A 26,850-nucleotide genomic window follows, 5' to 3' on the forward strand; every position below is an offset into this window, starting at 1 on the left:
GCCCAAGAGGTTTAAAGTTTCTTCACAATCAGCCTGCAATATGTTGGGAATGCTCATTCCAGTAAACATGTGATTTTTGGGGAGGTTTGCAGTTGCACATTGCCATTATTGTCTCAGGTGCCTTTGTTCCTGTTGGGGGTCTGCATGGGGTTGGTTAGATTTAATTATCCCTGGTTTGGAGCTCTGATTATGTGGGTCAGCAGTGGGTGGATCTATTCTGATCTCCCTTTCAGAGCTCTGATGAGTCATGCAAGTGCTTTTCACTTTAGGGTATTGCGGGTTCCCTTTTCTCCTGACTGTGGGGGTGGATTCTTTACTAATGTTCCCTTTGTCCTCTGGAACATTCCTGCTTGCAGGTATTTTTCAAGATTCTATTGCACAGTTGCCTAGGTGAGGCATCACACTCATGGTTTCTCTGCCTTCTTGAGGACTTTCTTTGTCCCTGCAGGTTTCTATAAATCCTGTTAACAACCCTGGTGGGGTGCTTCCGGTGTCAGCATTTACATAGGAGGATGTGGGGTCTAATTTTTCCAACATTTTGGGGTTGGTTGACTGGACAGTAAAGGTTTTCATTTGGGAATCCTCTCGGACTTCCTTTAACCTGCCCGCATTGTCCCTGTTTCCTCTTTCCTCTAACATTTTGCCAGCCCTGTGCCTGTCTGTCCCCTTTTGTTCTCGGCAGGAGTCCCTTACAATTCACCAGCCCTCTGCTGGAGGGTCCTCCAAACACCAGTAAAGGGATCTGGTGGCCCCTGTATCCCTGAGTATCACTATGGGCTAGCTTGCCACACTCAAGGGTATGGGGTTACTCTCCCTTCAGACGCAAAATCCTGATAACCTGATAATCCTATTAAATTTTCCTGCACCTACAGCAATGTGTTTCTGGGTCTTACTATTGCTGCAGTTAAGGCCACAGCTTGTTCAGCTGTGCTTTCCATCAGGGTCCCTTCTCCTTCACTGAGCGGGTGTACCCTGATTAACCCTATAGGCTTTCCCCATAGTTTCCAGCTGTCAACTCTCAGATGATCTGCGTTATTACAATGGCAGCACACAGGCCTCTGGGTCTCACTCCTACTTACAGCACTATCTTTTTTGGCTGGAGGAGGGACTCCTGCGTGTCCTGCTTTCCTTTCTCTCCCAGGACTGCTTGGGCTGCTATCATCTTCCCACCCTTTGTCCTTGTGCGGATTTGTGGGGGTGACTAGGAAAGATTTTCCCCTGGGGAACCGACTTGTATATTCGAGCAAACTCATCAGCCAGAACTGCGGCTTGCCTCACTCAATGTACTTTTTGTTCCTCCACTCAGGTCTTTATGGAGAGGGGGAGAGAGCTTTTAAATTCCTCTAGCAAAATCACCTCTCTGATGTTTTCATAGCTGGGCTGCACTTTAAGTGCCCTCAACCACTAGTCAAAAGCCGCTGCTTACTTGTCTCAAACTCCAAGTAAGTTTGATTAGTCTGTTTCCTGAGGGTTCGGAATTTCTGGCAGTAGGCTTTCGGTACTAGCTCATATGCCCCGAGGATAGCATTTTTGTCAGTTCATGATTTAATGAGCTCTCATCTGGCAACAGGAAATACACCTCATGTGCTTTTCCTGTTAGCTTACTTTGCACCAGAAGAGTCCAACTCTCAGCCGTCCTTTTTAACTGCCTTGCAAGTTTCTCAAAAGATACAAAAATGCTTCCAAGTCTCCCTCATTGAATTTTGGAATCAGTTGGGAAAATTTAAAAGATTCAGTACACAGCCCTGCACCACTTATATTTTCCATGCTTTCACTGTGATTACTCTGTCACCCCCTAGTTAACTCAAGCCACCTCAGCTCTGTTTCCTCCCGTTCCTTCTGGAAATTTCTTTCTCTCTCTCTCTTCCTCTTCTAGTTCAAGTTTCCTCTGTTCCAACTGTATCTTTGCTAGCAATGCCCTGTTGGAGTCTATTTCCAACCCTGTCTCTGATTCTTCAGATTCGAGGGAAAAATGGTTTGCCGCTAGTCTTAGGAGTTCGGACTTCCTAGCCTTGGCACGGTCTGTGATCCCACACTACTCAGCCATATTTCTCAACTCCTCCATAGACAATGTCTTTAACTTATCCCATGTTACTTCACCCTAGCTTGGGGGGTTACTGGCTTCAGTTGCGGTAACATTAGTATACTAATATAGTATAAATATACAACCACTAGAAAACCTGTATTGAAATCTTTTCTCCTTTTGATTGGGATCAATTTGATTTCCCACTTCCAATTCCTCGTTTGTCTGTGGCCCCATTCCTGCACGAGCTCCCAAATTTCTGTTACAACCAGGTGAGGAAAGGGTCTCAGGCTCCCCTCTTGCCCCTTTCCTGGTATGGCTGTAACAGGATTTAACTCTTTAAAAGACACAGTGTCTTTAGCTTCACCTCAGTGAGTCCTTGCTCACTGCTTTCTAATTGTAATTGTAAATGAACCAATTAAGCAGGCTTTCTCAGGTTTAAACAAGAAAGGAGTAAGTTTATTAACCTTAACACTCTAACTCCGTTAAAGTTACTAAAAATATGTGACGCAACCACACTAGTATGCATACATGATAAACACACACACAAATAGATACAGAGGAGGAGAGAGAATTAAAGAGGGTGGGTTTGGAGTAGTAGATGGAATTCTGTTACTGGTTCTAGTTTTGCTGTGAAGTCTTTGATTGAAGTTAAGTCTTGCAGTTCTCGTTGGGGTCCAGTGCACACTTTCAAACTTGTTTCGCTGGTACTAGACGGCTGTAGAGGTCTTCTGTCTTGAGGATTAAGTTGCTTCCATGGGTCCCTGGAACTTTGCTAGAAAGAGAGAGACAGAGAGAGAGAGAGAGAGACCTTGTTTCTCTTTGGTCTTCAAAATTGCAGTCTGCCCCAAAGCTTTTCTGTGAGGCACAATTCAAACAATTCCCAGGTTGGCCAGCAGTTTAGTCATGTGACTAATTCTTTGTTTGAAACAGCATTGCCTGCGAGGATTGTTGATTCTTCAAAGTTTACTAGACACACTCGGTTGGGCAGTGGGAGTGGGGGGGCGGGGGGTGTGGGTGCTGGTGGGTGGGGGGGTCTGGGTGGGGTGCTGGCTCTTACACAGACAATATCTTTTGATGATCATTATTGACAAAACCCATCTGGCTAATTGAATCAGGGAGCACTCCCATTGTCTATGCAACTGTATTTTAGAATGCAAATGTGCAGCCATGTTTTCAGCCATTCAGTTCTGTGGTCTTTTTAAACAAGTTATGTTCAATGTCCAGTAAATGTTCAAATAGTGTTCCATATGACAAAATTAATATGTTTCCATTTGGCAGGTGTAGTTTCCATCACACTACTTTGATGATTGGCATATCTGCATCCCTAGATCCCTTTGCTTCTCTACCCACGTAAAGTCTGTTATCCAAGCAGTATGTGGCCTCATTATTCTTTCTACCAAAATGCACCAACTCACATTTATCGATATTGAAACTAATTTGCCAATTGCAAGCCCATTCTGCAAGCTTATTAATATCTTCCTATATTTTGTCACATTCTTCCTTTGTACTAAGCACACCTCCCAGATGTAGTCTGCAAATTTAGAAATGATACTTCCAATTTCCAACTGCAAATCATTAATGTAAATTGAGGTCAACAGCGTTCCCAGCATCAATTCCTGTGGTGCACCACTTCCCACCTTTTGCCATTCTGAGTAGTTTACATGAGCAGTATTGCACAGCCTTGGTGTCTTGCAAGTATGAAAAGACTCCCACCAATCTCTCCCGATTACTGGGGACCACCCTTAACCATTTGCAGCTGCAGACTCCTGCCACTAGCTTTCTCACTCAACATTCAGCCAGGCTGTCAGGAGAAAAATGGAAGAAGAAAATGATAATGATGTCCTACCATTAAATTCAGCTGGACCTCCACATCCCCAGGATTTCTGGGGCTCCCTTCGACTATCATACTCACCCACACCCTCCCTGTCTTCCATTAAATATCAGGACCTATGTTTTTATAATTAACAATGTGATGTAGAATTGGAGCACTGTTGCTGTACTATTTAGAGTCCATAAGTGAATTTAAGAATTTGTATTCAGGTATTTTAACAGCTTGTTTTTTTAACAGGATAGATTTTCTTATGTTCATATAGGTTGTTAAGCAGTCAATACTAGAACTCCATCTGCAACCTGAAGATAGCTTTGTTCTGAAAATAATTCAGCTAGAGGAAATACTTCAAGTACGTCATTCCGTCTTCATCGTTGGTAATGCTGGAACTGGAAAATCGCAGGTAAATCCTAATTTGAAATACTTGATGCTGTGAAACAGCGATTTTCTCATTAAATAAAGTCCTTTCTGCATGCCGTGATCAACAACTTAAATGTGTGAGGACATCAGTTGTTTCCTCATTCTGAACATCTGGCTTCAGTATAACAAATGACAACTAGCAAGCTACACAACTACAATGACTCACAACCCTGGTTTAGGAGGAGGTTGTACAATAGTGGCTTAAAAATATATATATTATATTTATAGGTAGCACAGACAGCCAAATAATCGGGAGGATGGGTAAATCTATGCCAAATCCCATTCTGAAAATATTTTATCATTAGCTCACCAGAGGTACAAGTTTAAAATCAGCTCTAAGCAGCATTATTTTGAGTTTGGCTTCCAGAACTAGTGAAAAAAATAGTCTGGCTCTGTAATTCCTGCTGGCCGACTTTCCCAGAGCAAGTGCACCAGAGCAGAACCCCCATTGACTGTAACGCAAAGCCGTTGACCACATCTCAAATTGCAGGGATATTGTCATTTACATGACTGGTGTGGGCACATTGGGCTGAATTTTAAGGGACTGTTTGAGATGGAACAGAGGCGAGAGGGTTCATAAAATAGGGACAGAAGGTGTCGGACAAGATGTCCGATGTCGTGACATCCTTTCCTGATTTTACTGTCAGTGGCTGACATGGAGGGCGGTAAAGCCTGGCTACCCAACCCGAACCCAACTAGTCCAACGACATGGTTCGGTTCGGGTTAGGCTGGACAGTGCTGCCTCCGGGAAGTAATCTTCAATTCAATATTAAGGTCAAGGCGGGAAACGTGCACTCCGGACTCCGCACTCTGCAGTGAGCGAGTGAGCATCTCTATGACGTCATCATGCTCCTGCTGTAGCTTCCATGCATCCAAAGTTGATTCTGCACTACGGTACATGATGGATGTAAAATGAATGTTGTGTACAGGAGAATGTTTAGCAGTGGGAAGTCCTGTAGCAAGAAAAAGTAAATCTTCCGTTTGGAAACATTTCAATGCTGTTGTTTTCCGCAATAGTAAAAGCTCAAGTAGATTAGTACAATGCAAATCTTGCAAACTTCTACTAAAATATGACATCAAAAAGATGGGAAATTCATCTTTGCAGTGGCACACTGAAAAAAAATGTAGTACTTGACCCGCAGCAGGGCCAAGTCAGTCGTACCTAACTTTATTTGTACAGACAAGCGAAAAAAACATAGCCGCTCACAAGAAATCAGAAATTACAGACAAATGCGTGAGTCTCTGTTGCAAGGATATTCAATCTTTCCAAACTGTCTCTGGTGAAAGGTTTGTTGAGCTAGCACAAGAGCTTATCAATGTGGGCGCTACATACGTTCGAGTATCAGCATCAAGTGTGTTAACAAATCCAAGTACAGTTTCAAGAAGGTGTTGTGATGTGGCCGAAGAAAAGAGAAAACAACTAATTTCTTAGATTACTGACATACTAAAGGATGTGAATTTGGGAATGACAACTGACATGTAGACGGAATACTACCATAAAATCTATTATATGTTCATAACTTGTCATTACATCACAGCAGATTTTAAACGTAACGCCAAAGTTTTAACAACAGCAATGCTTCCACTGGAGGACACCAAAACTGGCGAAAACATCAGGCGTGAGATTTTAAAGCTGCTAGTGAATACTTTTGGATTCGACCCAGCAAATTTAAATAAATTAGTCTGGGTGACAGATCAAGGCACTAACATAGTACTTGCTCTTAGACCATATCAACGTCTGGACTGTCAGGACCACGTATATAACATGGTCCTTCCACATTCACTTGATCCAAAGGAATTAGCTTCCGAAGCTCCAGATATTGTAGAAACTATACATCATGCCGAAGCCTTGGTGACATACGTTAGTTTGGTCTTGCTGCACTGTTGTCTAAAACTTTAAATCCAATGGGAGAAACGAGGTACAGTACTGTGTATCTGACACTGAATTCAATTCAGGATATTTATCATGAGCTGCATGAGAAACTGGAACAGCATGGGGAAAACTACAGGCTGGAAAACATCGCCCCCCGATGTCTTGCAGTTTTTGGTTGATTTCCTCTGACCATTTTATGAAGCTCAGGGAGACCAGTATCCTACATTGAACTTGGTAATTCCGTTGTTTGAGAAACTTAAATGACTGTATGCCACTTTCTTCAGATACTCCAATGCAAGCAGTTGTCAGGCAACGGCAACGAGAGTGCCTTCTGAAGAAAGTTGAAGTAAATGACGTGCACAAGTTGGCCACATTTCTCTGGCCTAAATTTAATCAGCTGTGAATGTTGTCCAGCCACGATAGGGAATAAATTTCTTCTGAAGTATGCAGACTTATCAACAACTTTAAAACAGAAGATCCTATGAAGGAAACGAAAGTGGTTGACGATGAACCTACAGCTGCTAAAAAAGCAGTGACCGAATTTGCTGAATGGGAGAACGTTCATGAAGAAGTGGACGCAAATGATGAAGTGCAGCAGTACACAGCGATGGCAAACGAGCATAATCTGTTGGGCTGGTGGAAGGAACATGGTGTTGCATACCCTAAATTAGCCAGGCTGGCTAGAAATATATTTTGCATTCCGGCGAGTAGTAGCAGCAGTGAGAGGAACTTGAGTGTAGCTGGAAGGATGATCGGCCAGCGGAGGACTGCCCTTAAGCCTTCCACTGTTGACTATTCTTTTTTTACATGACAATTTATAAGACCTTTTGTTCTTTTTTTTTGCTATGTCTGTAACTGAGACTACTAAATCAAATGTTCACCTGACTGCCTATTGGGTACTTTGTTGGAGTAGGCTATTTGTTTTCTTTTTAATCTATGGTTTGATGTGCTTTGTTTCTGTTTTATCTGGTTATTATCACAGTGCTGTTTGTGGGAGCTTGTTGTGGGCACTGACTGCTGCGTTTCCTACTGTACAGCAGTGACTACTATTCACAAAGACCTTCATTGGGTGGAAAGTGGGTTGGGACATCCTGAGGTTGTGAAAGGTGCTAGACAAGTGCAACTCTGTCTTTGTAGAGAGAAAATGGATAATCTCATGAGAAGACTGCTTAAAAATCATGAGGGAGTCAAGACGTTGTTTGAAAGTCTCAGAAGAGACAGGCTGATATTTTTGACAGAAAAGAGAAATACTGTGTGTATTTGAAAGGTATCTACAAAAGCTTAGTTCGGCTCCTAGAGTTGGGATTTAAATTTTTTGTACTCAAGGAGTTGGAAGAAAGATGTTCATTAAATACATAACTCTATCTGATCGCTGTTAGATTATTTGTTTTGCATTTTAATACTTCAAATCCAGGCTCTGGGATGCTTTATCTCTTCTAAGACTGAACTGTAATCTTATAGAGGAACATCACAGTCCAGTGTATAAAAGCAATTAACAAGCAGCACTTGCTGATTGTTTATCTGGCAATGCTACAAAAACTTGCAAAAATCTCAAAGGATAGATGGACACCCTGAAAGCTTTGGAGGGTTGAGATTGACATCAAATAATCTAGGGTAAGATTTTTTTTTAAAGTGATACGAACCTTTATGTAAAATTGTTTTAAATGTCATTGCTAGAAATTGCTCAACATACTTATAAATACCTATAAATATATCTGGGTTTTTTTTGCTTTGTAGGCTACTCGAGGTGCTGGCCATTATGTGTATGCTAATCAACGAGAAGTCTTCAAACAAACAGTACTGCAGATCTGCAGGCCTCTAGACTAATGATCCTTCAGCACCGGGAATCTGCAGTACTGTACATTAACAATCAAACAGCACTGGGAAAGCCTGCTATCTGATCTGCCATTTTTCCAATCAATCAATCTTTCCTTTCGCTGAAATTTAGCTTCCAGTCCAATCTCTCTGAATTGAATTCACTGAGCTTAGGAATAGCAGTAAGAAAATGATAATTGGCCTCTGTGTTGCTCACGTGCAAATATTCATGGCCTTGTATACCAACCCCCACCCACCCCCCCCCCCCCCCCGCCCAACCACTCCAAATCTCTACAGCCCTACAACCCTCTGAAAACTGTGTTGACTAAAAAAGGAAGGGGGTAAGGAACTCACTAGGTTTGTACCCCTGATCACTATCCAATGAACTTAGCCACAAAGTGCTCATGTGTGAAAATTAGGGGCAGGGTGTGGGGGCGTTGATTCCTGGTGACGGGATCAGGCTCAGATTCCCCACAACTCCATCTGCAGGAATAACCTGCTGCCAGAATGGATGAACCGGATCACAACATTGGACAAGATAGAGCACAATAACCTGTTTGAAATCATTAACTTTATTACGATAGTTAGGTCGGGTTGGGTCGGGGGCGAAAAAAGATTAAAGGACTCGGGCCCGGGTCGGGTTCGGGTTGTATGTGGTTGGGCCCGGGTTGGGTTTCAATTTTATACCCGAGCAGGCCTTAAGATGGTGGACTTTGCAAATCCATGGGTCGGGAAGGCAATTATGGTACTTAGATCCCAATACACTGCAATTTTATTTTCCGTTTTGCATTTAACTGATGGTGCATGGGAATCACAGAGCTTCAGGACCTCACCTGGTGAAAGGAGGTGACAAGGAGATGGGATGTCATTGTTGGCTTCACTGGGAAGCGATCGGGTGAGGCAGTGTTGCTTGGCAGTCTGGCTGGAGGAGTGGACATTGGGAAACACTGTTAGGAGTCAGGGCCAAGATGCCAGCACTGCAGGAGAGCCATACCAGGGTACCATCGGGGCAGTGCCACCTCATCAGAGGTCACAAGTGAGGGGAAGGGGGAGGGTCTTTGGCTTGAAGCCCTTGTGCTCAGGTAGAGGTAACCTCTCTTGGGCCTCATTCACCCTGGCTTTAAGGCCCCCATTGAGGAGGAGGAGCAGCAGAGAAGGAGGATCATAAATCGGCATGCGAACCACTGCAATTTGGGGGCATACAGGAGGGCCAGCCTCAAGCACGGGAGGCTGGAGAAGGATACAGAGGGGCATGCCAGCTGCCTCCCGCGCACAGAAGTTGTTACTGTCCAGAGAGACTGTACCAGCTGAGGCTCAACTACCTAACAACATCTGAGAGGCAGTGTCTCTGAAAACTGCACCTGCCCAAGGAGGCTGTCAATGATCTATGTGCCATGATGCAGGATTAGCTGAGCCCCATGGGACTTGGTGGACACACAATGCCAGTTGCGCTGAAAGTCATCATGGCATTGAACTTCTACACCACCACAGCATTCCAGGACGTACATGAGACATGTGTGGAATCTCCTAGTCTGCGGCGCATCGCTGCATCAAAGAGGTCATTAATGCCCTGTTTAGGAGGGCCCGTGACTATGTGCTTTTCCGCACTGATCCAAACAGTCAAGCTGTTTTAGGATTCGGGGCCATTTCTGGATCTCCCCCAGGTGCAGGGGGTCATCAACTGCACTCATGTGGTCATCAAGGCTCCCACTGACCAGCCTGCTAACTTCCATTTGCTCAATGTGCAACTGGTCTGCGACCACCACAAACAGATCTTACAGGTGTGTGCATGATTCCCGGGAAGCAGCCACAACACCTACATAGTAAGGCAATCCTAGGTGCCAGAGCTTTTGCTTGCCCTCGCGCGCCTTCAGGAATGGATCCTTGGAGACAAGGGCTACCCATTAGGAACATGGCTACTGATGCCTGTGAGGAACCCATGCACAGATGCAGAGGAGAAGAACCACACTTGCCACGATCTGGCTATTGGTCTACTCAAGATGAGGTACAGATATCTAGATCAATCCGGTGGAGCCCTTCGTTATGCCCTGTCGAGGGTTTCATGTATTGTGGTAGTTTGCTGTGCACTGCACAATCTGGCACTACAGAGTGGGGAGGTGTTGACCAGTGAGGATATCGTGGAGCGCAATGCCTTCTCCGATCATGAGGATGTGGAGGAGGATGCTGCCCAGGTATTGCCAGATGAAGGGCCCCAGGCACAGCAGGAATGGCGCCATGAGATATGTACAAGTGAGGTACGAGATGCCCTTCTATATTCACGTTTCCTTTGAGCCTTACCACCTTCTGGAATCAGACCAATAAAGCCTTACCTTTAAGCAGCTGTATTGTTGTCTTCTTTCTTCTGTATTGTAGCACCCAGGTGCTCTTTGCACGTTGGCAAGATCGAAGCATTGAGCACTTGCGGCTTGATCCTTCACTTCCAGCTCCTTGGGAGGAAGGGTTTCGCTGAATTCCCAAAGGACATCAACAATAGAAAGGAGACATAGTGAGTGAACATCATTTGTTTATTCAACGTCACACCAAATGCCATACTACCCATCTTGACTGCATCTTCACCCTAAGTGATCCCCTAAGGCCATCTAGGTGCTCTTCTTAAATCTTTTCCAGATGCTCCTACGTGGTGCTCCCCCTGCGATGTCAGTTGAGGCTGTTGACCTTGCTGCCCCCCGGCTTGGGGTGACCTTGGCAGCTGTGCTCTGGCTGCCTGAGACCTGGAGGGCCTCCTGCAAAGATTCTGGGACCACCCCCGTAATGGGGATGATGGAGGCGCTGGTGTCACTTGGCAAAGGGGCTTTGGAGCTACTGAAGCACCCTGAGAGGAGCCCCCAGATGCAGGAGGCTGCTGCTCCTCCCCTCTTAGAGGGCACACTTGCACCTCTCTGCTGACCTGAGAGGGGTGTGGACCTGGTGGAGACTCCAGGTGTCTTACCCCCTCTTACCTTGCCATTGTTGCATGGAACTCATGAATAGTGTGATGGAGTGCAGATCTGTGCACGTCTCTGGTAGCCACTGATTGGTCTGCCAGGTGTGGCTCTCCATGGGTGACTTTAATATAGACTGGGATAGTAATAGTATAAAGGGCAGAGAAGGAGTGAGTTTGTGAAGTGTGTTCAGGGGAATTTTCTTGATCACGATGTTTGTGATTTAAGGTGATTATCAAAAGAAGCAATGGTGACATGAGGAAAAGCTATTTTATGCAGCGAGTAGTTGGGATCTGGAATGCAGTAGCTGAGAGTGTGGTGGAGGCAGATACAATCAGGGCTTTTGAAAGGGAATTAGGTAAGCACCTGAAGAGAAAAGATTTACAGAGCTACAGGAAAAAGGGTTGGGGGGGGGTGGGGGGTGGGGCTGGTGGGATTATCTGAGATGCTGGCGTGGACGCAGCAGGGTTGAATGGTGCTGTGCTGTAACCATTCTATGATTATACTCTATCAGAGTGGGTAGTGATTGAGGGAGTGGCAAAGAAGCACGTTGGCTGTCATCATGAAAAAGGGAAACCTGCGCGACTCCCATAGTGTCACTGCCGCTCTCATGGGGCAGCATCAGAATTCCCTCGCTGCTCTGCGGAAAAGCAAACTGTAGAACATCCATGAAGTGAGCCCTTATCCCTATGGTTTCCCAGGGTGGTCAAGGTAGAAGAAATGGTCCAGAGCTTGCATTGTACCAGTATGAGCATCCCTAAGGGACAGTACAGCTTGTGCCTTTGAGCCCAAGGCAGGTCTAGCTTTAGCATTCATTGAACTAACCACATGCTCCATGAATGACTGCAGAGTGTCAATGCTATATAACCCTGCATAAGTTGAACTTGAACTACTCTACAATGGCTGATATGGTATGGAAGCTCTCTGACGGGTAATCCAAAGCATTCTGGAGTTCATGGTGCACAACAAGCATTATGCTTTTATAGTCTGGACCCCTGAGGTGTTCATCTTCATTCTCTGCAGGAGATTGCCCACTGGGTAACTTCTTCCTGGCTGTCCTTTACATAGGGAACAGCTGCTGCACACATATGGTAATTCCCAAAGTGCATATCCCTCTAACTCGCTCTCTGTAGTTCGTGAGGTAATAATTTCTAAATTGGTGCTTGCAAGGTTTAGAGCGAGTGATGGTTCCATCTGCAACAATATGCCCTCTCCCCCTGCCGATGATGTCAATAGCAGTTTCCTCCATTGGAGTGAGTACATGCATATACATGCAGATACATATATTATAGGGGAGGTGGTGATGTAGTGGTAATTTCATGATATTTGCCATCCTTAGAGTCATAGAGAGATACAGCACTGAAACAGGCCCTTCGGCCCACCGAGTCTGTGCCGACCATCAACCACCCATTTATACTAATCCTACATTAATCCCATATTCCCTACCACATCCCCACAATTCTCCTACCACCTACCTACACGAGCAGAAATTTACAATGGCCAATTTACCTATCAACCTGCAAGTCTTTGGCTGTGGGAGGAAACTGGAGCACCCGGCGGAAACCTATGCAGTTACAGGGAGAACTTGTAAACTCCGCACAGGCAGTACCCAGAATTGGACGCGGGTTGCTGGAGCTGTGAGGCTGTGGTGCTAACCACTGAGCCACTGTGCCACCTTACTTGATCTGGCCTACATGTGACTCCAGACCATATACACGTGACTCTTAACGCCCTCTGAAATGGCCTAGCAAGCCACTTCAGTTGTATCAAATCGTTACAAAATCCAAGAAAAGTAATGAAACCGGACAGACCACCTGGCATCGATTGAGGCACCGGAAACGACAACGGCAGACCCAAGCCTTCGACCCTGCAAAGTCCTCCTTACTAATAACTGGGGGCTTATGCCACAGACTAGTCAAGCAACAGCCTGACATAGTCATACTCATGGAGTCATACCTTGCAGACAATATCCCAGACACCACCATCACCATCCCTGGGTATGTCCTGTCCCACCAGTAGGATAGACCCACCAGAGGTGGTGGCATAGTGGTATACAGTCAGGAGGGAGTTGCCCTGGGAGTCCTCAACATTGACTCTGTACCCCATGATGTCTCATGGAATCAGGTCAAACATGGGCAAGGAAACCTCCTGCTGATAACCTCCTACCGCCCCCCCCCCCCCCGCCTCCCCACCCCCTCGGCTGATGAATCAGTGCTTCTCAAATGCTGAACACCAATTGAAAGAAGCACTGAGGGTAGCAAGGGCACAGAATGTACTTTGGGTGGGGGACTTCAATGTCTATCACCAAGAGTGGCTCGGTAGCACCACTACTGACCGAGCTGGCCAAGTCCTAAAGGACATAGCTGCTAAACTGGATCTGCGGCAGGTGGTGAGGGAACCAGCAAGAGGGAAAAACCTACTTGACTTTGTCCTCACCCATCGACTTGTCGCAGATGCAACTGTCCATGGCAGTATTGGTAGGTGTGACGACTGCACAGTCCTTTTGGAAACGAAGTTGTGTCTTCACATTGGCATCGTGTTGTGTGGCACAACCGCTGTGCTAAATGGGATAGATTTTGTACAGATCTAGCAACTCAAAACTGGACATCCATGAGGCGCTGTGGGCCATCAGCAGCAGCAGAATGGTATTCAACCGCAATCTGTAACTTAATGGCCTGGCATATCCCCCACTCTACCATTACCTGTGGGACCAATCCTTGTTCAATGAAGAGTGCAGGAGGGTATGCCAGGAGCAGCACAGGCATACATGAAAATGAGATGTCAGCCTGGTGAAGCTACAACATAGGACTACTTGCATGCCAAACAACGGACACGACAACCAATAGACATGGCTAAGCGGTCCCTCAGCCAATGGATCAGATCTAAGCTCTGCAGTCCCGTCATATTCAGTCATGAATGGTGGTGGACAATTAAACAACTGACAGGAGGAGGAGGGTCCACAAACATCCCCATCTTCAATGAAGGGGGAGCCTAGCACAGCAGTGCAAAAGACAAGGCTGAAGCATTTGCATCCATCTTCAGCCAGAAATGCCAAGTGGGTAAGCCATTCTTGGTTTCCTCCTGAGATCCCCAGCATCATAGTTGCCAGTCTTCCGCCAATCCGTAATTCACTGCACGTGATATAAATAAATGGCTGATGGCACTGGATACTGCAAAGGCTATGGGCCCTGACAACATTCCGGCAATAGTACTGAAGACTTGTGCTCCAGAACTTGCCATATCCCTAGCCAAGTTGTTCCATTATAGCTACAACACTGGCATCTATCCGGCAATGTGGAAAATTGCCCAGGTATGTCCTGCACACAAAAAGTGGGACAAATCCAGCATGGTCAATTACCGCCCCATCAGTCTACTCCCAATCATCAGTAAAGTGATGGAAGGTGTCATCGACAGTGCGATCAAGCGGCACTTGCTTAGCAATAAACTGCTCATTGACGCTCAGTTTGGGTTCCGTCAGGGCCAATAAGCTCCTGACCTCATTACAACCTTGGTCCAAACATGGACAAAAGAGCTGAACTCCAGAGGTGAGGTGAGAGTGACTGCCCTTGACATCAAGGCAGCATTTGACCCAGTACAGCAACAAGGAGCCCCAGCAAAACTGGAGTCAATGGGAATCAGGGGGAAAACTCTCTGCTGGTTGGAGTTACACCCAATACAAAGGAAGATGGCTGTGGTTGTTGCAGGACAATCATCTCAGTCCCAGGATATCACTGCAGGAGTTCCTCTGGGTAGTGTCCGAGGCCCAACCATCTTCAGCTGCTTCATCTATGACCTTCCCTCCATCATAAGGTCAGAAGTGGGGATGTTTGCTGATAATTCCACAATGTTCAGCACTATTCACGACTCCTCAGATACTGAAGCAGTCCGTGTAGAAATGCAGCAAGACCTGGACAATATCCAGGCTTGGGCTGATAAGTGGCAAGTAACATTCGCACCATACAAGTGCCAGGCAATGACCATCTCAAACAAAAGAGAATCTAACCATCTCCCCTTGACGTTCAATGGCATTACCATGGCTGAATCCCCCACTATAAATATCCTGGGGGCTACCATTGACCAGAAACTGCACTGGAGTAGCCAGATAAATACCGTGGCTACAAGAGCAGGTCAGAGGCTAGGAATCCTGTGGCAAGTAACTCACCTCCTGCCTCCCCAAAGCCTGTCCACCATCTACAAGGCACGTCAGGAGTATGATGGAATACTCTGTACTTGCCTGGATGGGTGTAGCTCCACCAACACTCAAGAAGCTTGACACCATCCAGGATGAAGTAGCCCGCTTGATTGGCACTCCATCTTCAACATTCATTCCCTCCACCACCAACACACAGTGGCAGCAGTGTATACCATATGCAAGATGCACGGCAGATACTCACCAAGGCTCCTTCGACAGCACCTTCCAAACATAGAAACATAGAAAATAGGAGCAGGAGTAGGCCATTCGGCTCTTCAAGCCTGCTCCACCATTCATTATGATCACGGCTGATCATCCAACTGAGTAGCCTGTTCCTGCTTTCACCCCATACCCTTTGATCCCTTTCGACCCAAGTGCTATACCTAACTCCTTCTTGAAAACATGCAATGTTTTGGCCTCAGCTGCTTACTGTGGTAGTGAATTCCACAGGCTCACCACTCTCTGGGTAAAGAAATTTCTCCTCATCTCAGTCCGGAAAGGTTTACTCCGTATCCTTAGACTATGACCCCTGGTTCTGGACTCCCCCACTATTGGGAATATCCTTCCTGCATCTACCCTGTCAAGTCCTGTTAGAATTTTATAGGTTTCTATGAGATCCCCCCTCACTTTTCTGAACTCAAGCGAATATAATCCAAACCAACTCACTCTCTCCTCATATGTCAGTCCCACCATCCCAGGAATCAGTCTGGTAAACCTTCGCTGCACTCCCTGTATAGCAAGAACATCCTTCCTCAGATAAAGAGACCAAACTACACACAGTATTCCAGGTGTGGCCTCACCAAGGCCCTGTATAATTGCAACAAGACATCTCTGCTCCTGTACTTGAATCCTCTCGCTATGAAGGCCAACATACCATTTGCCTTTTTTACCTCCTGTTGCACCTGCATACTTACCTTCAGCAACTGGTGTACAAGAACACCCAGGTCTCGCTGCATATTCCCCTCTCTCAGTTTATAGCCGTTCAGATAATAATCTGCCTTCCTGTTTTTGCTACCAAAGTGGATAACCTCACATTTATCCACATTAGACTGCATCTGCCATGCATTAGCCCACTCACTCAACTTGTCCAAATCACCTGAAGCCTCTCCGCATTCTCCTCACAACTCACCCTCCCACCCAGTTTTGTGTCATCTGCAAATTTGGAGATATTACATTTAGTTCCATCATCTAAATCATTAATATATATTGTGAATAGCTGGGGTCCTAGCACCGATCCCTGCAGTACCCCGCGAGTCACTTCCTGCCATTCGGAAAAAGACCCATTTATCCTTACTCTTTGTTTCCTGTCCGCCAACCAATTTTCTATCCATCGCAATACACTACCCCGAATCCCATGCGCTTTAATTTTACATACTAATCTCTTATGTGGGACTTTGTCGAAAGCCTTCTGAAAGTCCAAATAAACCACATCCATTGGCTGCCCCTCATCAACTCTACTAGTCACATCCTCGAAGAATTTTTGTAGATTTGTCAAGCATGATTTCCCTTTTGTAAATCCATGCTGACTCTGCCTGATTCTACCACCATTCTCTAAGTGCTCTGCTATAAAATCTTTGATTATGGACTCTGGAATTTTCCCCACTACTGACGTCAGGCTGACTGGTCTATAATTCCCTGCTTTCTCTCTACTTCCCTTTTTAAATAGTGGGGTTACATTAGCTACCCTCCAATCTATAGGAACTGTTCCAAAGTCTATAGAATCTTGGAAGAAGACCACCAATGCATCCACTATTGCTTGGGCCACTTCCTTAAGTACTCTGGAATGCATACCATCAGGCCCTGGGGATTTATCAGCCTTCAGTCCCATCAATTTCCCCAATACCATTTCTCTACTAATACTAAAACCCACGAGCTCTACTACCTAGAAGGACAAGGGCAGCAGATGCATGGAAATACCACCACCTGCAAGTTCCCATTCAAGCCATACACCATCCTGACTTGGAACTATATCGTTGTTCCTTCACGGTCTCTGGTTCAAAATCCTGGAGCTCCCTACATCACAGCACTGTGGGTATACCGACACCCCAAGGACTATAGTGGTTCAAGAAGGCAGCTCATCACCATCTTCTCAAGGCAATTAGAGATGGACAATAAATGCTGGCATAGCCAGTGACAATGATATCACCTGAACGAATAAATGAAGAAAAAAGCAGATCTCTTCCAGATCCTGCCTCTCTATTTTGTTCTGCAGCAGCTTAATCCTGCAGGAAGAGTGGAAGTGGATTGAAGTGTGCCCTGTTGCAGAGTTGGGAAGATGTCTGAAGCACCTGGGGTGTGTATGCTCAGAGGAAGAACCAGCAGAACCAGCAGGTGTGGAGAGAAACAGAAAGGTGGACAATGATGTGCAGGAAACTGTGCTGCTGCACTTGTTTAGGAGGCCTGGGAAGAGGAGAAGGAAAGGCTTAATAGTGCTGGGACTGATGTAGGGTGGTACAGGGCTGTGCAGAGATTAAAGAGATATGAATCAGACACTTACCATTATAGCTCTGGTCAGGTCATTGTAGCTCTTGTGGTATCACCGTCATGTCCTGGGAGTGATGCTGGTGAAATTCACCCGAATGCTACCCACCTCCATTGTGATTGTGTAATTTACCGCTGCACCTGGGGGTCATCATGTGGAGAAGGGAATTTCCTCCTCTTTGCTCTACCATTGCCTCCAGCATCATCGAAAAATCTGGAGTCCTTGACTGCCGTCATCATATCCTCTCTGACAATGGAGAAACTGTTCCAATATTAAGTCAAGAAAAGTGCATCTCCCTTTTAAAAGATGCAAATAGCCTTCAAATCTTGGAAGCCCTGTGGCATTTCCGATCATCCCAATGGTGAAATTGGTAATAACACAAATTTCAACTTGCATTTTATGTAGGGAAAATGTCCCAAGGCACGTCACATGAGCCTAATCAGACAAAAATTGCTATCAAGCCAAAAAGAGAAATATTAAGACAGTGCTCAAAAGCTTAGTCAAAGAAGCAGGTTTTAAGGAGGCTGTTAAAGGAGGAGAGGTGGAAATGCAGAGAAGTTTAGCAATAAATTCCAGAGCTGACAGCTCATCCTTGATACGAAAATGATGCCCGACCAGGAAAATGATTCGGGCCTCCTGCAAATTGGCCTTCTCAAGTTTAAAATCCCCACATGGCAAGCTGTGAAATCAGATTCAGTGACTCAGATATTGGCGGAAGTGTACACGGGAGGCCGAAAACAGCCCAGAGATGTAAAGGCCCTGCAAAACTTAATGGCAGTTGACCAAATTGACATGCTGGCCTGCAGTTGGGTGGGAAAACCATTGGTGGGAGGTCGCAGCCCAGGACTCTGAGTAACGGTCCCCAGAAATTGGGAGCAGGGAAGGTTGGCGATCAGAGATGGGGTGGGATATGGTCGGACATTGCGGTGGGGAGGAGGGGAAGGTTGGACATCGGAGCAGTGAGGACATCACAGAAGGGGAGAGGGAGAGGCTGTGAACAGCTGTGGTATGGCTGAAGGCTTCCTTGAACTCCTCCCCCTGACTCACAAGGAATGTTGAAAAAGGCACTTCTCTACGAAACCTGCGCAGCAGCAGTGAATTAGACTCCCAATTGCACTGGGAACTCAATAATAATGATGTGTCCCAGTTTTCCATGGCAGAACACTCAGATGCCATAAAACAGCAAACAGTCCCGTCAGTGTTTTGTGCTTTTGACGGTTTAATACTCCCCTCCTGGCCTTCCTGGGAATGGTTAATATCAATGCCAGTATATGGTGAATTGTGGACCAGAAAAAAAAAGACCATGAAAGTTGCTGTCTTGTCATAAACACTATATGTTTCACTAATGTCCTGCAGGGAAACAAACCTGCCACTCTGCCCTAGATATGATCCTGGACCATACCAATGTTCCCTTTAATCTGCAGGCTGCTCACAGTGGCCCTTTTAAATTACCACGTGAGCGCAAACGCGCAAAAAATTTTGAAGTGCCTGTGCACTTAAATGAATCGACCATGCACTACAAACAAAATTAGGGGGTACATTGGTTCATACCATGTGGTTGACTCAATGCCTTCTGAAGTGACCAAGCAACTAGGAATGGACAATAAATGTGGCATCACTAATTTGGACCTCAGCTTCAGAGCAAATTTAAAAAGCACTCATTAGAGGGGTAGGCTTAACTGAGCTATCCAAATCTACACCTAGATTACAACAACAGTTTGCATTTCTATGGCAGCTTTAACGTAGCAAAGCATCTCATGTCACCACAGGAGTGATAGCAAACAAAATTTAACACTAAGCCATATAAAGACAAATTAGGACAGATGGTTGGTCCAAGAGACAGGAGTGTCTTAAAGGAGTGGAGAGAGAGAGAGAGAGGTGAAGAGGTTTAGGGAAGGAATTCTGGAGCTTAGGGCTGAGGCAGCTGAAGGCACAGTCACTAATAGTGGGTCAATTAAAATCGGAGATGCTCAACAGGCCAGAATTGGAGAACCCCACAGATCTTGGAGGGTTGTAGAACCAGAGGAGGTTACAGTGATGGGGGGGTGGGGGATGGTAAGGACATGGAGAGATTTGAAAACAAGGATAAGAGTTTTAAAACTGAGGCTTTGCTGGATCGGGACCAAAGTAGATCAACAAAAACAGGGGTGATGGGTAAAAGGGACTTCATACGAGTTAGGATACAGGCAGCAGAGTTTTGGAAGATCTCAAGTTCATGTAGGTTGGAAGATAACCTACATTAAAGTGGCAAATCAGAGTCGACAATGTTGGCTCCATCAATTAGTGACTGTGAGGAGTTGATATTGGTTAGTTCTATTCTTGGGTCTAGATCAGTATTGAGTACTATGCTCCAAAGTGCATTATTTATTGAGAATAACTGGTATTTTCTTACATTAGTTCCTCTTCATCTTACCTGTCATTGGTTCCAGTGGCATTAATCAGCTGAGGAAAATGCAATGGCACTCCTTGACATTCACTCAATGCTGAGTACTCATATCCAACTGTCCCAGTATATTCAAAATTTGTTGCCTCCCTCCCCCACAACGTCATGTCTTAGAGGCAGTGCACCATTTGCTGAGTACTGAGAAAATCTTCCCTGAAGTTTTGGTCTGGGTGGGTAAGATCTGAAATGCCCAGGAAAATAGGTGTTCATTGCCTAAGTAGTATTTAGTTCCTGTCTTCCCTGGACATATCAGATCCCAAGTGTGCTTTTTCACTCAGCTGCTGTTTCTTCAGCTAATTCTTCTATTCCAAAAATCCAAAGACCAGTGATTCATTGTCCTTGTTTGGAGGTTGCTGATGTCTTAGGGCATTACCATAATCAATCATCAGGGATTTCCCAGCAATTGATTTGGGATATTTGAAGTTTTTAATTTAAAGGTGACCCAGAGCCTAGGGTAGCAGTCATGTATACAGCTCATCATGCATCTTTTAAGGCCCTGTAAGTATCATTAAAACAGATTTAGTGTGGAATAACATATTAAGTGATATGGTGGTATGGTGGCCGCAGCTGGAGTATTGAGTACAGTTTTGGTCACCACATTACAGGAAGGACATAATTGCTCTGGAAAGAGTACAGAGAAGATTTACAAGACTGTTGCCAGGGCTTGAAAGTTGCAGCTATGAGGAAAGATTGGATAGGCTGGGGTTTGTTTCCACAGAAAAGAGGAGGCTGAGGGTGACTTAATTGAGGTGTACAAAATTACGAGGGGCCTAGATAGACAGGAAGGACCTGTTTCCCCTAGTGGAGAGGTCAATTACCAGGGAGCACAGATTTAAAGTGATTGGGAGAAGGATCAGAGGGGACATGAGGAAACATTTTTTTACCCAGAGGGTGGTGGGTGTCTGGAACTCACTGCCTGAAAGGATAGTAGAGGCAGAAACCCTCAACACATTTAAAAGGAACCTGGACATGCACCTGAAGTGCTGTAACCTGCGAGGCTATGGACTAGTGCTAGAAGGTGGGATTAAATGGGGTGGCTAGTTTTTTCGGCCGGCACAGACATGATGGGCTGAATGGCCTCCTGCTGTGCCATAATTTTTCTGTGGTTCTGTGGTTTTATGATATAACCGTAAACCCAATAAACCTAACCAGAAAACCTTGGAGATATTTCATTGCGCGTTAAAGGAATTGCTGTTTGGGGAGCTGAATGCCAAGTTGGAGCCCAAGATGGGCAAGAAAGAAATCTTTGAGGTGTGCATTATGTGCTATCTTGCCTGCCCTGCTCAGGATATGGAGCTTCTAGCAGCACTGTTCTACAGAACTGTGGGTGAGAACCAGTGCCACCTCCCTCCATGTTGAAAGAGTGGTAATTCTCGATGCCTTTTTAGTACCAATATGCAGGCATCTTTTCATCATGCTTCTCAAGAGGGTTGGGAGGTCTAAACAGATTAGATTATGCATTATTCTCTGGCTTGGTTCTATGCACTGCTGTGGCACAGACGGCACTTGCATATTCATAATTCTGCCCAAGTGTAGTAAAAATATTAGCAAGACATGTGGTAAAGTAATTTGAGAGAGAAATCAAACAGCCAAGCATAGATCTTGATCTGAAAGCTGTGCTTCAGTGTTCTGTTGGTAAGTGCAATCTGAACAAAGAATCTTAAAAGCTGCACAGAAGTTTCCTGTTGTTCAGCTACTTGCATCAGTTTTACACCAATATCTGGGCTAACAGCTATGCAAATAACCATACCCAGAAATCTTCTCCCTCTAGAGGCCCTTTTTAATAAGTGCTACAGTATGTAAATCACTGAAACATTTCCAGGCCTAAGTGTACATTTACTGATGTACATGTACATTATGACTGTTTTAACACTAAATTAAAATAACTAGTACAAATATTTGAATTTTGAAGCATTAGATTAAACTTTCAGTCAGACTGCTTTTTGTTTCACTTTGCAGGTAATGCGATCCTTGAAAAGTACCTATCTGAACCTGAAACGAAAAGCCATTAGTATAGATCTTGATCCGAAAGCTGTGACCTGTGATGAGCTGTTTGGAGTCATTAACCCAGCCACAAGGGAATGGAAAGATGGTAATCAGTTTGTCTTTACCAAGTAATTGCTATGCTCAAGAAAGAAAGGGGAAAATGATATCCCTATGGTGGATAGCTTCCCTACATTGTCAATTGCATTAATTTCATTGTAGAATCTGTGGTGGGACGTAAATCTCCTATGGGTTTCTCCCACTAAGCCAAATTAATTTTGGCAGAAATTTGACCGTACTTTATTTGCTGTGTGAAAGAGGTTTTTGACGAACTTCCACTCAAGTTAGAGCAGCAGAACAGGAGAAGCCCGAAGGCAGTTCACCGCACGTGAAATTCTGAAGGCACTGAACATGAAAACAATATATTTGTTTCAGTGTTTGGAGAATGAATCTCAGTCATTTTAATGCTGATTTAATAATACTCAGGTCCAGACCTAATTGCAGCCTTGATCCAAACATGAACAAGAGAGCTGAATTTCAGAGGTGAGGTGAGAGTAACTGCCCTGAACATTAAGGCAACATCTGATCAAGTATGACACCAAGGAGCCCTAGTATATTGAAGTCAATGTGAATCAGGGGGAAAACTTTCCACTTTCTAGAGTCATGCCTAGTACAAAGGAAGATAAATATGGTTGAGGGACAATCATCTCAGTCCCAGGACACCATTGCAGGAGCTCCACAGGGCAGTGTCTTCAATCCAACCACCTTCATCTGCTTCATCAATGACCTTCCCTCCAACATAAGGCCAGAAGTGAGAATGTTCGCTGATGTTCTGTTCCATCCGCAACTCCTCAGATAATGAAGCATTTCATGCTTGCATGCAGCAAGACTTGTACAACATTTAGGCTTGGGCTGATAAGTGGCAAGTAACATTCATGCCACACTGACCAACTCCAACAAGAGAGAATCTAACCACCGCCAGTTGACAATCAATGGCATTAGTATTACTGAATCCCCACCACCAGCATATTCAGTGCTAACTCACCTCCTGACTCCCCAAAGCCTTTCCACCATCTACAAAGCATAAGTCTGGAATATGATGAAATACTTGTCTGGTTGAGTGCAGCTTCAACAACACTCAAGAAGCTCAACACCACTCAGGACAAAGCAGCCCACTTGACTGGCACCCCAACTACCACTTTAAATATTCACCCCCTCCACCACCAGCATACCACGGCTACAGTGTGTGCCATCTACAAGAGGCAATGCAGGAACTCGCCAAGGCCTCTTCGACAACACCTTACAAACCCTCAATCTTTACAGCCTAGAAGAACAAAAGCAACAGGTGCTTGGGAACTTGCAAGTTCCCCTTCAAGTCATACACCATCATGACTTGGAAATGTATCACTGTTCCTTCATCATCCCTGGGCCAATATCCAGAAACTTTCTTCCTAACAGCCCAGTGGGAGTACTTACACCACATGGACTGCAGTGAATTAAGAAGACAGCTCACCATCACCTTCTCAAGGGCAATTCAGGATGGGCAATAAATGCTGGCCTTGCCAGTGACACCCACATTCCATGAACGAATAAAAGTGTACTTATACCCTCTTTGCAGATTATGGTCAGTTTACATCTGTATGCTGAATAGAGATAGTTACATCTCTCCACCATCATCCCCCAATTTCACAATCACCTCTGTGTTTTGAGACTGCCTATCTGACATCAAGTTATATATGGACCATGATGTTCTCCAATTGTACATTATGAATGCCAAAGCTATCTAATTCACCTTCCACAGGACGTGTTATACCCTAGCCGCTAACCTTATCTTCCTTTCTAGCTGTTCACTCGTGTTGAATCAGGGGATTTTCAATCTCAATGTTTTGTTCAATCCAAAACTGAGCTTCAGAGCATATCCTATTCATCATACTGAGAGTACTTACTTCCATCTCTGTAACATTGACCTCCTGCATCTGCACTCCTGCTGAAATCCTTATCCATGCTTTTGTGACCTCATGACTCAATTTCTTCAATACCCTCCTTGCTAGCATTTGGAACTGTATCCTACACAAATTCCAGGACTTCCTAAAATCTGTCACTCACATTCTGTGTTCCAATGAACTACCTTCGTCAACTACCTTTTCCCAAAAGCAGTGAATTTAGCATCCTTGTCCTTGTATACAAATCTGTCCTTGGTTTTGTCTCACCCCGCTTCTGTAACCTCTTCCAGCTGCATTCACCAGTCCATTGTTACAGACCCTTAATTTGGTGTATTGTGCATCCCTGCTCTGACTACTCACTTGAAAGCAGAACTTCTAGCATCCAGTCCTAACCTCTGAAACTCCCTCCCAATTTCTTCCCCCTGCTGCTTCCCATCCTATCTTTAAAAGCCTCCTCAAGCCTCTCAACTTCAAAAGCTTTGATAAGATTTTAATTTTTTTCCCTTCTGCTCAATCTCAGCTTTCCCATGTAAAACACCTCAGAATATGTTGAAATATTATAACGTGCTTTAAAAATGCAAGTGTATTATTCTGAGTGAACATATTGCATGGATGTCGATTCAACAATAACATGGGAAAAAATATTTTACTGCAGCTAACACTATTTAGTTGTTGGAAACTTTACATTAGTGGCATTATTTTTTTATACTCAGACTAGTGGCATAAATATAAATGCAAGTTCATAATCAAGATAGAACAAAGTTTATATTAAATCTGTACTATGTTTATATACTTCAGGACTTTTCTCAACTATCATGCGTGATCTTGCCAATATTTCACATGATGGACCAAAATGGATTGTGCTTGATGGTGATATAGATCCTATGTGGATTGAATCTCTTAATACTGTAATGGATGACAACAAGGTTAGTCAACATTTCCGTTGAAGGTAGTTAAGTTTGATTAAGTAAAGCAAAGGTCTGTTCAAATTGGATATTTTTTGTAGAACCACATTTTTAAAGCACAAAAGGTGACAATTCAACCCTGCACTCTCACTTCCGTGGGAATTATGTTTTTGAACCCTGAGTTCCTTCTGTGTTCATCCATTTTTTTCATACGTTCCATTAAATATATACTCCCGTTCCTTGTTTTCCTTCCTATATGCATCCTAAGGCTTTCTATAGGTATATCAGGAATAAAAGAATGACTAGAGTTAGATTAGGGCCAATCAAGGATAGTAGTGGGAAGTTGTGTGTGGAATCAGAGGAGATAGGGGAAGCGTATTTTTCGTCAGTATTTACAGTAGAGAAAGAAAATGTTGTCGAGGAGAATACTGAGATTCAGACGACTAGGCTAGATGGGATTGAGGTTCACAAGGAGGAGGTGTTAGCAATTTTGGAAAGTGTGAAAATAGATAAGTCCCCTGGGCCAAATGGGATTTATCCTAGGATTCTCTGGGAAGCCAGGGAGGAGATTGCAGAGCCTTTGTCCTTGATCTTTATGTCGTCATTGTCGACAGGAATAGTGCCGGAAGACTGGAGGATAACAAATGTTGTCCCCTTGTTCAAGAAGGGGAGTAGAGACAGCCCTGGTAATTATAGACCTGTGAGCCTTACTTCGGTTGTGGGTAAAATGTTGGAAAAGGTTATAAGAGACAGGATTTATAATCATCTTGAAAAGAATAAGTTCATTAGCGATAGTCAGCACGGTTTTGTGAAGGGTAGGTCGTGCCTCACAAACCTTATTGAGTTTTTCGAGAAGGTGACCAAACAGGTGGATGAGGGTAAAGCAGTGGATGTGGTGTATATGGATTTCAGTAAGGCGTTTGATAAGGTTCCCCACGGTAGGCTATTGCAGAAAATACGGAAGTATGGGGTTGAAGGGGATTTAGTGCTTTGGATCAGAAATTGGCTAGCTGAAAGAAGACAGAGAGTGGTGGTTGATGGCAAATGTTCATCCTGGAGTTTAGTTACTAGTGGTGTACCGCAAGGATCTGTTTTGGGGCCACTGCTGTTTGTCATTTTTATAAATGACCTGGAAGAGGGTGTAGAAGGGTGGGTTAGTAACTTTACGGATGACACGAAGGTCGGTGGAGTTGTGAATAGTGCCGTAGGATGTTGTAGGGTACAGAGGGACATAGATAGGCTGCAGAGCTGGGCTGAGAGATGGCAAATGGAGTTTAATGTGGAAAAGCGTGAGGTGATTCACTTTGGAAGGAGTAACAGGAATGCAGAGTACTGGGCTAATGGGAAGATTCTTGGTAGTGTAGATGAGCAGAGAGATCTTGGTGTCCAGGTACATAAATCCCTGAAAGTTGCCACCCAGGTTAATAGGGCTGTTAAGAAGGCATATGGTGTGTTAGCTTTTATTAGTAGGGGGATCGAGTTTCGGAGCCACGAGGTCATGCTGCAGCTGTACAAAACTCTGGTGAGGCCGCACCTGGAGTATTGCGTGCAGTTCTGGTCACCGCATTATAGGAAGGATGTGGAAGCTTTGGAAAGGGTGCAGAGGAGATTTACTAGGATGTTGCCTGGTATGGAGGGAAGGTCTTACGAGGAAAGGCTGAGGGACTTGAGGTTGTTCTCGTTGGAGAGAAGGAGGAGGAGAGGTGACTTAATAGAGACATATAAGATAATCAGAGGGTTAGATAGGGTGGACAGTGAGAGTCTTTTTCCTTGGATGGTGATGGCAAACACGAGGGGACTAGCTTTAAGTTGAGGGGTGATAGATATAGGACAGATGTTAGAGGTAGTTTCTTTACTCAGAGAGTAGTAGGGGCGTGGAACGCCCTGCCTGCAACAGTAGTAGACTCGCCAACTTTAAGGGCATTTAAGTGGTCATTGGTTAGACATATGGATGAAAATGGAATAGTGTAGGTCAGATGGTTTCACAGGTCGGCGCAA

General features: G+C 44.8%; 1 protein-coding gene across 1 annotated transcript in view; it reads left to right on the forward strand.

Moving 5' to 3' along the window:
* LOC137384384 (dynein axonemal heavy chain 17-like) overlaps positions 1-26,850 on the forward strand; it is a 1,056,876-nt gene that overhangs the window by 546,751 nt on the left and 483,275 nt on the right. The window contains exons 41-43 of the mRNA XM_068058353.1: positions 4,120-4,257; positions 21,981-22,113; positions 24,746-24,873. Coding sequence (XP_067914454.1) covers positions 4,120-4,257; positions 21,981-22,113; positions 24,746-24,873 — 399 coding nt within the window. The remainder of the gene's footprint in view (positions 1-4,119; positions 4,258-21,980; positions 22,114-24,745; positions 24,874-26,850) is intronic.

The sequence above is a fragment of the Heterodontus francisci genome, chromosome 26 (genome assembly GCF_036365525.1).
Source record: "Heterodontus francisci isolate sHetFra1 chromosome 26, sHetFra1.hap1, whole genome shotgun sequence".
NCBI lineage: Eukaryota > Metazoa > Chordata > Chondrichthyes > Heterodontiformes > Heterodontidae > Heterodontus > Heterodontus francisci.